The following is a 14,631-nucleotide window of genomic DNA, read 5'->3' as shown; positions in this document are numbered from 1 at the left end:
TGAAGGGGGTTATTGGCCCCAAGGATGTGTGTTTAGGCCTACTGGGTGGATAGCGGGAGCGGTAACCTCTTCATTACCTTAACGGTGTTAACCACTAAGGTAATGAAGGGATTAAGTCCACCCGCAACCCACCCACCCCCCACACAAGGCCTAAACACCCACCAATGGCCAAATGTCACCTTCACCCACCCCCGCTACCCACAATAAGCATGGCACTTGTGTTTAACCCCTTCATTGCCTTAGCAGTTAGCCGCTAAGGTAATGAAGTTGCCTGTAAATGCATTTTTCATCGGATTCATGCCGGGGTCTCCGGAGCTGATACCCATTAATATAAGCACCGGAGTCTCCCGGCATCACTCAGAGGCAGGTAAAATGCATTGTATTTTGTAAGTGCCGTCTCGACACTTTTCAGCTGCTTCTCGCCACCTTCTTGCCAACTTCTTGTTGCGATTTTGAGAGGAAATTGCAATTCTAGAGCGGTGATAAACTAATCGGGGCTACTTGAATTGGGAAAGTTTGGCAGTTTTTTTAAAGTGGCTTATTGCCGCGTGTCTGGCGCTTCACCCCGTGCCCCCCCCCATCCCCCAAGAAAAAACAGTGATTTTTGCTCTTAACGCTTACTTTTCACTGCGTACTGAATAGCAGTAGGCTTTTTTTTTCAAAGCTTGCGATACAGTAAGTGAGTTATCGCTGCTTAGTGCATAGGCCCCTGAATCACATACACACTCCGATACTGAAAGAGACACACACACACACACACACACACACACACTGATCCTGTACACAGAGAAGACTAAATCGCATGCATTGATACACACAAAGCAGACTGACTCACTATGAAGAAAATGGGGGTAATCAGCGCATTAATAAAGGCAGTGTGCACAGCTGGTTACCCCTATTTCGTATTGGGGATGAAGGGGTTAATTTTTCATGCACTGTACATGTCTTATTTTTCCTTCTGTCCCTTATTGTCCCCATTTTGCAGGATTGTATGTTCTTGAAGTATAGTAAATCCCAAGCACACACATATGAAAAATATAATTGTGAAATAAGGGGACCAGGTATGATCAATAAAGTGTATTTTTGCTGCAGGTTTTAAGAGACAAACAGGATGAGGTTTTTTGTCTCCTGTCGCTAAAATGCACACAAGAACCAAATGTTTTGACACCTATGAGCTGAGTCACTTGCCTATGCAAGCTTCAAAGGTAAAAGGCCTTGTCTACGCCTGTAAGTCTCTCTGGAAGTTGCATATCAAAGGACCCAGATTCCGGGGGGTGTGAATTGGCCAGATGGATGCTACTGTAAATAGGAAATCCTGTTGACCATTTGTGCTAGCTCACACCCTGAGTTTTCCCCTTACAGCCTGAGAGGGCCCAGGTAAAGAGGGGAGTGCACCTATGCTAAGAAGCCAAGGTGGCGTTGTCGCACATGCTGTGTGAACAGGAAATCCCTTGTGCCCACTTTCCAAACTGTGGGCAAGTAGGTGATTGGGGAATGATTACTTTCCCACAAGGGGGATTGGGTGGTTATGTTGGCGACAGGCTTCCAAATCCTATATACATCCCATTGTCTTTCGTTTTTCATTCTACCATGTGAGCGGATTTCCAACACGCTTCTAATAGTGGAGAAGAGCAGCAGCACATTCCTGGAACGCAAAGAGTCTTATTACATCGGAACCAAGGACAAAACTCTGCGTTAGGACACTGTGATTGCTGGGGGTTGACTGGTTAACCCCAACAAACCAGAAAAGACTTTGCACATTCACAGAAGGATTGGGCTGGCAATTTATGCCCTTGCAAAAGGACTACATTTTAAAAGACAATCTTCTGGTGCTTTGCACCTTTCTGGACATTATCCCCTGTTCCTATACCAGTAAGTGAAATTATTAAGTGTATTCTGCAGTTGTCGTGTGTTTGCCTATCAAGGGAATAAATCTCAGTTTATTTAGCTCAACTTGTTCTGCTCAATTGGGATCCACAAAATATAAATTTGTTAATAAGTGCGTCCATCGTGACACTCACATACACACACCGATACACAGAGCAGACTGATTCACTTACAAACACTCACACCCACAGCAGACTGACTGGCATACACATACACACAGATATACACAGAGCACACTGACTCACATGCACTAAACACACAGCAGAAACACATACACTGACACACACACACACATATTGCACCGAGAGCAGACTTATTTTAAATACAAACGCATACTGATGCACATAGAGCAGACACACACACACACAGTGTCAGATTTGCCATTAGGCCCGGGACGGCTGATTTTCCCTGCATCTTCCTGACTGTTAGGAATGTGAGCACACAGCACCACAGGCGGACCTCACTGCTCTCTCCTTACACTGCTCAGACCCTCCCGCTACTACCACGCAAGCCTACTTCAGCTGCATCACTTACCCCTCGGCATGGTAGGACACTCCACGAGGTACTTCCTCTATGCCGCAGCCTTCGGAGTGGAATCGCCGCTCCGTGCACACCGCACGTTGCTTCTTCTCATGCGCACGTCGGACTTACAGCGCACACACACAACAGCCCCTGAACTTACCTCCGCTCAGGCTCCACCCCCAAACACCGCACGGTTTCAATCTGGCTCTTGCTGAGTGTCAACTGGGCTCTAAGAACAGCAGCCAATGCGCTGAAGCTGCCTGGGCTCCTCCAGGCACGCCCCCTCTCCTGGTTGGCTGTTCCAGCTTTATATACCCACTCTTTCCTGTGCTTCCTCTGTCGTCATAGTTTTGTATGGGTGATTCACAGTGCTTGTTCTTTGATTATCTCGGTTTTGACGCGGCTTGGCAGACTTCCCCCTTTGGCTCTTGACTTCGGCTTGTTCCTTTTTACGTACCTTCTGGCTCTCTTCAACCACGGCTCTCACCTCGACCCTTCAGTACTTCTCCTACCCCTGATCTCGGCAACGGCAATGACCATTCTTCTGGAAAAACCGGTACCGGCAAGTATTCACGCAATACTCCCCACCTGGCCTGGCACCACCCAATACCACAACCCGGACACGTCCCTCTGTCTGTTGGTGTGTGTGTATTCATACCAGCCACCTCAGTTCTAGGGACAGGTCTGGACTGCGGGCTACTCCGGCGTAACACTGACATCATACTGCAGTCCTCACATTCCTCAGTCCCGCAGCCTCCACCGAGCCTGGATTGGAGGAGATGTCTGAATGGGCGGGGACTGCAGGCAACTGCACAACGTGGGAACAATGTTTCAAATCTCTGAACACTGGTGAGGAGGGCGGCAGGCAGAGAGCAGTGCTGGCATCCACTAAGGTGAGTGAGGAGGGGGGGTGTCTGTGTCTCTATCTAGGTTGAGCTCGTACTTAATGAGTTGCCGCGTGCATGTGCACGACAGGCACTCTCACTGTTTGGCATATGTGTGTTCAAGCTGCATGCGCGCCAGCAGCTAAGGAGGCGCATTGACGCACCAGCGTTGTGAGGAGACAATACATTTTGTCGTTTGAGGCGGCTGCCACATCATGTGAGTTGTTCCGCCAATCACGGCGATCCAGCTCCGTGACGTCCTAGCCACATCCCAGCCTCACCCGAAACACATGAGCACAGATCGCTTGTGCTACAGCAGCACGGCAGGTAAGGAGCTCGAACTTTTTCAAGCAAACGGAGTGTTTGAGCTCGGCCTTAGGCTGAGATTATACTGAGTGCGTGGTGCTGTCCGACGCTCAAGCAGAGGTGTGGCTATGACGAAACAGAGCTGGTTCACCACAATTGACACGTGACACGTGTTGCTGCATCCACGGACCCAACTAAGAGCCGCATAACCTCCTGTTATGTGTGAGGGAGAGATTCCATTTTGGGGAGGATGGGGTTCCATTTGGGGGGGGGGGAGATTAATTCCATGGGGGAGGGGGGTTCTATTTGGGGGATTCTGTTTTGTGGGGGGTTGATTCTGTTTGGGGGGATTCTGTATTGTGTGTGTTACAGTGGGGGTTGCAATATTTGTTTGTGTGTGCGCTACGGGAGGGATTCCATTTTGTGTGTTCTGGAGGGGGGGGCTTTTGTGTTGGGTTATTGTGTGTATGAGTAGAGGGGGGGGTGGTTGTTGCAGTATACATGCAACCACACGTGGGTTTCTTGCAAAGACTTATTTATTGAGCCTTAAAAATATGACACACAAAAACAAAACAGCTTCTTTTCAGCATATAAAACAGAAAATAAGTCCTGAGCAGGGCTTGGCCCTTTTCCCAACAAGGGCTGTTTAGATTCTAGTGTAACAGTACAGCAAACAGTTCATCAAAATAGTATATTGAAGACAGACCTTGGCAGTAGTTCTCTCTCAGCAATTCAGTATCTCTCACTGGATTACACAGACTGCATGTGTGTGCAGCCTGGGTTTTTAAAGCTCTTTGAGGCAGCTGGGACCAGACTAATTGACAAGAGCTTCCAAGCTGAATATTAACCTGGTTACTGCTGCACTGCAGACCTAAACATACGTCTGCCAGGCATAGGGCTGATGACGTTCATTCACCCTGTCAAAGGGGATATTATGTATATTGAGGAGAGAGCGGTATTATGTGTATGAGTAGGGTTGCCAGGGGGCTAGGGGGCTTGTCCAAAAATACTGGACCCCACACCCCTCAAATACATATAAAAAATACCCCCACGCCCCTCTAATACATATAAAAAAATACCCCATCATCTCAGTTCATCCGGGCCCCCCAAATTGTGTCCTTACCTTATTTCCAGGAAGAACACAAACTTCTGTGGGCCGCCGGGGTGTGGCCTCTGCCCCCGCTGTCCTCTGATTTGCTGTCCGCTCCTCCAATCAGGTGCTCCTCACACAGTGCTCCTGACTGTGCCTGGCCACCATCCGCGGCCCGCCCCCAGTCTCAGCAATTCCAGTCGCGCCTGCCCTCGCGCCACCCTTGCGCTTCCAGCCCTCCACCGCAAAAATGGTAATACCGGGCACATAAGTGTCATAAGTGTATTTCGGAGAGGGCGGTATATGTGTATTTCGGAGAGGGCAGTATTATGTGTATTGAGAAGAGGGCGGGACGAAGGTATGGGCCTAAGGGCAGCAAAATTGTAAACCTGCCACTGTGCGCACACACGGGCTGCGTTGCAAGCTTCCAAGTCCAGAGTATCGGATGTATCAATGAGCAGAACATGCATGACATTATAAATATCCTAAGACAGTGAATGTCTTATTACACTGTCCCCTCCCCCCAAATTAATTGGCCTCCCAAAAAATCCCAGATTTGTTATCTAGTGAAATATAACAACTGATGCAGTGACATAGTTTATTATTTCACTGTGTAACAGGGGCAGAATGATAACAGCTGGAGCTGTTGGGTGTCGGCCAGGTAATGGTTAATCCCAGTTTGGAAGAAGGCGAGAATACTAACGAGCTGAGCGCAGAAAGGGTTTAAAAGGCAGGAAAGGGGAGTTTTTGTAGCTCTCGCAGGAAGACGGACTGACTTTCATACGGCTAGGAAAAGCCTTTATTTTATGTTGCTGAATAAAAGCCTACGTTATTTTTCCCAAACCAATTCTCCTGTCTTCCCCTCTGTATGCATCGCCTACACTCTGTTAATAAATAATTACACTAACATATTCATTGTGTTTTACTGCGGAACAAACATTAGAACTTGGTAAATATGACTTACTTAAACATTTTGGTTCAGGAGACCATCCGTCTTCAGTACACGTGATTCTGCCATAGTTTGTTTTCTCGGGGGGCCAATAACCATCTTTACAGAAATAATCAAGTTCTATATTAATTCTTTGTGGGAACGTAGGATAATAAATATAATAATGAAGATGTCCATTTTCTATGACAGGTCTGTCACAAGCTAGGCCTGGAGAAAGAAAATAAGCTTAAATCAGCCCCTCCAATAAAAAGAGATAACGTCACATTGATGGTTTCCTTTATTAAGACCGCTCATCCCCCCCCCCCCTCAGCAGCCTTCTCTCCATCTCCCTCCCCAGCAACCCGCTGTCCCTGTCTACCCCTCTTGGCTGCCTGCTCTCCCCATCTCCAGCCACACACTAAGCCTGTATCCCCCCTCAACCGCCCGTTCTCCCTGACCCCCTCAGCAACCTGCTCTCTGTATGGCCCCCCTTAGCAGCCTGTTCTCCAAGTCTCCCTCCCAGCAGCCTGCTCTCCCCGTCTCCCTCCCCAGCAGCCTACTCTCCCTGTCTCCCTCCCCAGCAGCCTGCTCTCCCCGTCTCCCTCCCCAGCAGCCTGCTCAATCCGTCTCCCTCTCCAGCCGCCGCTCTCCCTGAATCCGCTCCTTTAGATACCCGTTGTCCCTGAATCCCCCCCTTTAGATATCCGTTCTCCATGTATCACCCCCCAGCTGCCCACTCTGAAAGAGAATTGCTTGTGAATAAATTAAATGCATTTAAAAAGTGCATAATTTAATCATTTTTTAAATGTATTTAATCATTATAGAAACATTTTATGTTAAGTGTTTAATTTGGTCAAAGCCATCAATAAGCCAAAGTAGTCCATAAAATACCCAGAGGCCTATTCTCGTAGCTCCAACGTGTAACAAACCGCTTCTAAAAAGCCCTTCCCGATGTGATCGGCACACTTTGCTAATCTGTTAACCCTTCTCGCATGTGCAATCCGTGCGAGGGGCTTTTATAAGCGGTTTGACTCCGGCTCTAAAAATCAGATCAATTTGTAATAAAGCTTCCAACTTGATGGGTTTTTTTTGTTTTTGTTTTTTACAAAAACTGCAATTCTAGTAGTTCCATTATACAAATTGCTTCTAAAATCTGGGTGATGAGGGAGGGGGCAGCTTGTGATTCCCAGGAGTTGAATGGAGTTTTTGTAGTGTGAGGCTGTTCTCTGCAGGTGCCTGAGAGATAGGGTGACCAGATTTTCAAAATAAAAAACCGGGACACTTAAAAAAATTATTTAGAAAACAATGTACGTCATGCCCTCCGTTGCCATTACAACGAGACTCTAACGTCAGGCGGTGACATGTTGCCATTACAATGTGGCATCACGTGATGCCTCGTCACCATAATGAATCCCGTTGTCATGTCAACTTGATGCCACGTGACATCACAGAGCGTCTCATTGTTATGGCAATGGGCATTACGTGACGTCGCACAGCCATGTTGACGGAATTTGGAGGGGAGAACACAGCTAAAGGCAAGATAAATAAATATATAATAAAAAGATCTTAAAAAATGTTTATCTCGGGGTTAGCCTTCAATAGAAGGTGGCAACCATGGCTGCAGTGTGTGTTTCTGTGTACAGATGTGTGCCCTGCAGTGTGTGTTTCTGTATACAGTGGTGGGGGCTGCAGTGTGTGTTTGTGTATATAGGATAGTGAAATCCTCTTTTAGAAATAAATAAAACAAACCACTTTGCAGCCTGAAATCTGAAATGTACTTTCTAATCTATACTGTACATAATAAAAAATGTATACATTAATTAAAATTACATAAATAATGGACATTAAATTAAAATTAAATAAAAAAATGAAGGCATTAATTCAAATTAAGATATTTTAAAAATTTGACATTTTTCATTCCTGACCTAACCTTGCGGCTTATGTATATAATACTACAATTTGCAAAATAAAGAGGGGAAATAGGATTGTGTTTTTATAAATATATGTTGCTACTTACAGTACTTATTAGCTCTGCTAGGAGGTGGATTAAGAAGATAGACTAGACCAGTGATTCCCAACTATTTTTGTTAGGAGGAACCCTTGAAGTATTTAGAAAATTCTCGGGGAACCCCTATCTGGCTGACACATATTAGGCAGCGCTTATAGTGCTGGCGACGTTGCGTCAAAACAAATGTATTGACACCGTTGCGTGCCATTATAGGAGCGACAGGACAGCGTAACGGCTTGGTCGCAATCGCTGGAAGTCACTTCAATTAGATTTTTTCAGCGACCGCAGTATGACGTCAGCGTCGCTAGCACTATAAGTGCAGCCTTATGTTAATTTCACACCTCACGAGCCCCCTCTATTTCCCACCCTCTACCCATGAATTTCTCCCCTCTGTCTCACTCTCTCCTCCCTTCCCGCCTCGCATGTATTTATCTCCCCTGTGTTTTACTCCGTCTTTTCCTCACTCACTCCTGCATCTCCCATCTCTCTCCCCCCCCTGCATCTCCCATCTCTCTCTCCCCCCCCCCTGCATCTCCCATCTCTCTCCCCCCCCCTGCATCTCCCATCTCTCTCTCTCCCCCCCTCCCCCCCTGCATCTCCCATCTCTTCTCCCCATTTGCCTACCTCAGGCAGCTGCGGGTTCGGCGGAGGCGGCAGACTGAGGCACGCGCTCAGCAGCAGCAGGCACAGGAAGTGCCGTGAGCTGTTGTGAGTGGGCTCTGAGGGGGATAGAGATGAGCCGGGTTGTCGGAAGGAGGGAGAGCCGGGGAGGAGGGGGAATGAGAGTCGGGGGGGAGGAGTGCGAGCCAGGGACCAGGTGATGGAAGGAGGGAGATCCAGGGTGCCGGAGGGAGGGCCTGAGTGTGAGGGGAGGGAAAGCTGGGGGAGCCAAAGCCCCACCCCTGGCTTCCTCCTACCTTGACCAATCCCCTGCGGCCCGCGCTCACTAGCAGCAGACACAGGAAGTGCCGCGAGCTGCTGTGCGCGGGCTCTGGGGGGATGGAGAGCGAGCCGGGGATGGGGAGCTATAGGAAGGGGGTGTCGGGTGCCGGAGGGAGGGGCAGAGTGCCGGGGATCACCGGCCGGGCTGCTGAATTCTCCGCACCGCCGCCCCTGCGTACCGCCGCCGACACATTTTAAAACGGGAACATGGAGGGAAAACCCGGGACATTTCCGGGATGGACCGGCAACCGGGACAGCACACAAAAAACCGGGACTGTCCCGGCAAAACCGGGACGACTGGTCACCCTACTGAGAGATCCATGGAGTGAGGAGACTGGTGGATTTGCTGACCAGTACAAAGCACAGTGACTCACTTCAGGGTGCACTACCCATCCCAGAGGAAAAAGGATCAGGATTCAACTGTCCAGATGGAAAGAAAAAGATTCCCCTGCACTGGATCAAAGGTTATGTTCACATTAACTAACAATACGAAGCACAGGCCTAAACACTGTTTTTTGAATCAAGAGCTCCAACAAAAGCATTATTGTGCAAATACCCTGTCTGATCAACAGCGTATGTGAACTCGGTTGCAGTGACTGTAATATCTCTCTATCTCTCTGAGGCGCAGCATTAGTAATTTTTAGTAGAATTGTAGAAACACTATGTAGTTATGTGGTGGCCCTGATCATTAGGGTCACATGAGTTTTGTAGCGCTGTGTATGTATCCCTGTTTAGAGTTATAGATATAAAGTTTGTCATAATTCATTACCAGTTTGTTGTGTCTAATTGCTCCTATATCCCACTATGGTACCACCCACTATAAGAGTTAAACCCCAAGTTATAGGACTCAGGCCCCCACCTCAGTGACAGGCTCTATAGTATGAGGAAAAGTAAAGAGGGGTTACATTGGAGGCGCTGCTGAGATATTCCCTGAGTTACAATAGTTGGTGTGGTACACTAGCCATGTGTCATAGCAAGGACAAGACACCATTTTGCAGTTTCACAATGACGGCGACCATTTTAAGTGAGTGGTGTACTTGGGAAGGCCTGGGCCCTAATAAAGCACTATTATTGCCTGTCCCTGATATTACTGATGATGTGAGCCTCAGAGAGGTGATAGGAGTGACCCCAGCGTGGGGACCCATTGAAATACAAGGGAAATTATGTGTTTCAAGAAAAAAATTGCATATATATTGCGTGCATGTGAGAACAATGTTGATCCTGGGGAGGTGAAAACACATATGTACAAGGCACCCAAATAAGAAGTGCAATGTGAAAAATACTGTGATTATATATAACAATATTAATAGTGCTCAAAATAGGTGATGAATATAAATGATCCAATACTAAAATATACCATGCCACAGAAACCAGGTATCATCTTTAGAAAAGCATTAAGAACATTATTGCACCAAGTACCTTAAAGAATGCAAATAACGGTCAAACCCAGATCCAAGGGAACTGGATACGAGGTGCACCACCTGGTTGTTTTAAATGTGGTCACACAAGATGCCTTACCTGCCCACACATAAATAGAGCAAAGGAATTTACATCAAAGAAAACGAATGAAAGGTTTAAAATTAAAACATTTTTCAACTGTAACACCTCATATGTGGTGTACTTGTCATGACCAGGGAGGCTGCGAGGGACCCCCTCCCCCTCCCACTTGGAAACCGGTACCCACGTATAACAGACGAGTAATGACAGACTCAGATTTGGAGGTATAAAAGGCCGCGGCTTTGTTTATTAACAATCATAATACTGGAGTAAGCGCTAGTCCAAGCCAGAGTGGGGTCAGGGGGTCAGCCAGGCTTTGGCCTGCTGCCCCCGTACCCGGCCGACCCCTAAAGAGCCGGCCGTTGTCGCGAGTGGGTTCCCGGGTGTCACGTTAGCTTGACCCCGCCCAATCGCTCCTACCCCCGGGCGACGCCCGCCCCGAGCCCATCTGGCAAGGACAAGCACTTACCCCCGAACTGCCGCCACACACGGCTCTATTTAACCCTCCTTAAATTAGACCGTGCCGCCAACCCCGCAAGGACCCTCTCCAGCCCCTCCTGCAAATCGTTATTGAACAAGTCCGCCCCTATCTCGCATAAGTGTGTGCCGTCGGCCCGGAACAGACCGGTTGACTTGTAGTCGAACTCGGGATGGGTGATCTGCCATCCTCCACACTGTGTCACAAACTTTCCCACCATCTTGTTCAGTTTGACCCGCGCTCGGTCGATGGCGCCCGGAGCCCTTGCGCCCCTCCACATACCCCTGCACAATATGTCCGACCAGACTATCTGTACACCTGGCCAATTGGCGAGTATGAGGGCCAGGTCGTGTTTTATTGAGTTGACCAGCTCGAAGTAGCGTCGAGCGGCCAGGTCGTTGCCCCCGACGTGGAGGAGCAAGATCTGCGGCGCCCTCCTATCCCTACCCGTCACCATTAGCCGCGGGAGCAATTGAGCCCACCGCAGCCCCCTGCCTCCCCCCCATACCACATTTGCCTCCTCCGTTCGCAACCCGAGGTTAGCCCCGCATGGGCGTTTGACAGCCCGCTTCTCTGCCCAGTGTATAAGCGAGTCCCCGATTATCCAAGTGGGTACGGCGTCTGTGAAGGCATAAAGAGGATGGGGGGGGTTTAACCTAGCACGCTATACGCCAGATAATGCGGGCCTGATATAGGACCGGTATCTGTTAGACTTCCAGGAAAAGTTTTGCCTCGAACCCCGATAGGCACACTCTGTCTGTGGCCTGCATTAAACCTTCTAATATCGCTGGTGTTACTGGCCTTCTGCTGTCATTTGTCGTCGTCCCCTTTGTTAACCCCGCTAGAAGCCTTTTGACGATAAATGCCTTCGTTGGGTCCCCCTTGCCCTCTAGCTGCAAAAAGAAGGAGACTCCTGTCACTTTTTTACCTATGGATCCTCCCGCTAAACCCCTTCCCCTTAAGCTTAGGACAAATGATAGCAAGGTCCCGACTCCCAATACGTCGAGGCCCAATTCCCCTGCCAGACTTTGATAATCGCGCCACGCCGCCGAATAGGCCCGCCACGTACCCGGAGCCAGCGATGATCGTACCAACGAGGTTACTGAGTCGTTGCCAGCACCCAAAGGTCTGCAGGGCATGGACTGCCGATTAGGTCCGCCTCGGGGGCCAATCTCCGAAACAACGCCATCTGTAACCGGGATAAGGCATCAGCAATGTTATTCTCCACCCCCGGGACATGTCGAGCCTTGAACGCAATGTTCAATTGCAAGCATGCCAGTACGAAGCAGCGCAGAAGGGACAGAACCGGCGGGGAGCGCGAGCCGAAATTGTTCACGGCTTCCACTACCCCCATGTTGTCTGACCAAAAAATTACTTGTTTATTCGCGAATAAGTGACCCCACAGGCGCACTGCGACGAGCAAGGGAAATAGTTCCAGGAACGCCAAGTTCTTGATTAGCGGCGTCCCCCGCCAGTGGGGAGGCCACCGCTCCGCGCACCATGCCCCACCGAAGTAGGCCCCAAAACCGACTGACCCTGAGGCGTCTGTAAACAGCTGCAACTCTGTGTTGTTAGATGGGGGACCTCGCCACAAGGTTCTGCCGTAATAGTCCTTTAAAAAACGCAGCCATACCGTCAAGTCCTTTCGGATTTCGGGGGTGATGCGGATGAAGTGGTTGGGTCGTCTCGCCCCGACCGTTGCTGCAGAGAGGCGCCTGGTGAAAACCCTACCGGCCGGCATTACGCGCGCCGCAAATACTAAGTGGCCTAGCAGCGCCTGGAAGTGCCTCAAAGATGTTTTCTTGAGAGCTATGAACTCGCGGAGAAGCTTGCTTAGGGTGACCAGCTTCTCCGGAGGGAGCCTGTACTCCATCGCCTCGGAGTCAATTTCTATACCCAAAAAGGTAAGAGTGGTTGTTGGCCGCACTGTCTTCTCGTCGGCCAAAGGAACCCCGAACTCGCGCGCCAGGGCTGAAAATTCGAACAGCCACCTAGCGCATAAGTCCGAACCCCTGGGGCCCACAAAAAGGAAGTCGTCCAAGTAGTGCATGATCCCCGCTGCCTGCACCCTCTTCCGGGCCACCCATTCTAGGAAGGTGCTAAATGTCTCAAAATAAAAACAAGAAAGCGCACATCCCATCGGTAAGCATAAGTCTATGTAGTACTGACCTTCGAGCATGCAACCTAGCAAATGAAAGCACTCGGGGTGGACTGGCAAGAGTCTGAAGGCCGATTTGATGTCAGCTTTTGACAATAGAGCCCCTGCTCCCATCCTTTCCACCAGCACTGCGGCTTGATCGAAGTTCGCGTAAGACACTGAACACAACTCCCTGTCAATGCCGTCGTTTACCGACGACCCCTCGGGGTAGGATAGGTGTTGTATCAACCTATACTCCCCGGCCTCTTTCTTGGGGACCACTCCCAATGGGGAAATCCTGAGATTAGGCAAGGGAGGGGACTCGAAGGGGCCAGCCATCCTCCCCAATTCGACTTCCTTCCAGACCTTTTTCCTAGCTACGTCACCGTGTGTCCTGACCGATTTCAAGTTCCGGCTAAACCCTGATCCCGCTTGATATTCAAACGGGATCCTAAACCCCTCCTTAAACCCAGCTAAGAGTAGCTGGGCCGCTTCCCTATTGGGATACCTTGCTAGCCACGGTGCTAAATTGGCGACGATTATTGGTGTCGCTGCCCTCGCGTTCAAATGTCCGCCCTGCGCCCCTCCCCCTGCGACCGCCCTTCTTAAAACACTTTGCCTGGGCGTGGCGGCCGCCGCAAAAGGAGCAGATGTGTTGGAAACGGCAGTTGTCGTACGTGCAGTTGGACTGGTTAAACGGCCAACAGACGCCCGAGTTGGTGCGCAGCGACTGGCTAGTCCCTGGCACGTTATTCCGCCATGTCCCCCTACCTCTGGTGCCGCTCCCTCGAAAGGAATCTGCCCCACCCCCGGACACAAACTGCAGGTACAGGTTGACGTCCTTGACGTTCCATGGTATCACCTCCTCCTGGGCCTTCATTGATTGCCTAAAGCACTGGTCATATGTCCACCAACCCGTTCCCCCGTACGTGTGGTGTGCTTCCTCGATCATGTCGTGATACGTAAAGAGCGATGCGCACGCCTGGGGATCCTTCTCCCCAATTACTCCAGCCAGGATAACAAATGCCTTCGACCAATTGCGAAAGGTGTGCGGGAAAAGCCTCTTTTCCACATCCACCTTCTTCGCTTCCCCCGTCTTTGAGGATGCGGCCAACGCCTCCCTGTAGCCTGGTAGTAAAGATAATATATCTACGTACTCCCCGGCCCATATCTTGTCCTTTACCTCTTTTAGCAAGTGCAAGCCCACTGAGCTAGGTCTAGATATACAAGAGACCTTATATGCCGCATCGGGCATCCTCTCATCCTTGGCTAGCTTGGCTAGCTCCTCTGAGGCGGGTGCTGCCTGAGGAAGGGTGAGCGTGGGGGCTGGTGATTCCACTGGCCCAACCTGCCCACCGGCCCCTAGAGGTGTGTTGTTAACCGGTTGCGGGGGAACTGCGGCTATTGCCGCTGCTGGAACTATAGGTGTCGCTACCGCTGGCGCCGCCCCCAATGCTGGCGCTACGACTGCCGCTATAGCTGGAGCTATCGCCGCTGCTGGTGCGATTAGCGTTGCTAGAACCGGCACTGCGCTTATCGCTGGTGTCACTACCGCTGGTGACTCTGCCGGTGCGGGTGTCGTCACCCCAATGTGACCCCCTGCGCTCGTTGACACCTCTGGCCCAGCGGCAAGGTGCGCCACTAGCGGGGATAGGGCTTGCCTTATGCCCAACAACGCTGCCTCCATGAGCTGCGCACCAGTACCCCGGGGAGACTCGCCCACTATCGCTTGAGGGGGAGTGCAAACCGCTAGTCTCTTGTGCGGGGGACTCCCGCTGGCTACCCCTTTGTCAGTTTTCGCTGGCCGTTTACCTTTTTTTTGACCGCTTTTTCGCCAGGCTGAGGGATGACCCGGGTGGCGTTGTTGGCCGCCTATCGGGAACCGCGCTGGCTGCTTCTTCCTCCCGGTCTCTGTTATCGAGTCTCCCCTTGTGACCACGTGCTGTCGGCGC

At 50.2% G+C, this 14,631-nt stretch overlaps 1 protein-coding gene across 3 annotated transcripts in view; it reads right to left on the bottom strand.

Moving 5' to 3' along the window:
• The window catches only part of LOC142503955 (complement factor H-like), a 721,803-nt gene that overhangs the window by 210,820 nt on the left and 496,352 nt on the right, over positions 1–14,631 (bottom strand). For 2 of the 3 annotated variants that reach the window (XM_075616958.1, XM_075616961.1), the window contains exon 12: positions 5,654–5,845. The exons of the other annotated variant lie outside the window; for it this stretch is intronic. In XM_075616958.1, the coding sequence (XP_075473073.1) occupies positions 5,654–5,845 (192 nt within the window). The remainder of the gene's footprint in view (positions 1–5,653; positions 5,846–14,631) is intronic. 3 annotated transcript variants of the gene reach the window in all.

The sequence above is a fragment of the Ascaphus truei genome, chromosome 10 (genome assembly GCF_040206685.1).
Source record: "Ascaphus truei isolate aAscTru1 chromosome 10, aAscTru1.hap1, whole genome shotgun sequence".
Lineage (NCBI taxonomy): Eukaryota > Metazoa > Chordata > Amphibia > Anura > Ascaphidae > Ascaphus > Ascaphus truei.
Note: the sequence above shows the minus strand (reverse complement) of the source record. Positions and strands in the feature narration are given on the sequence as shown.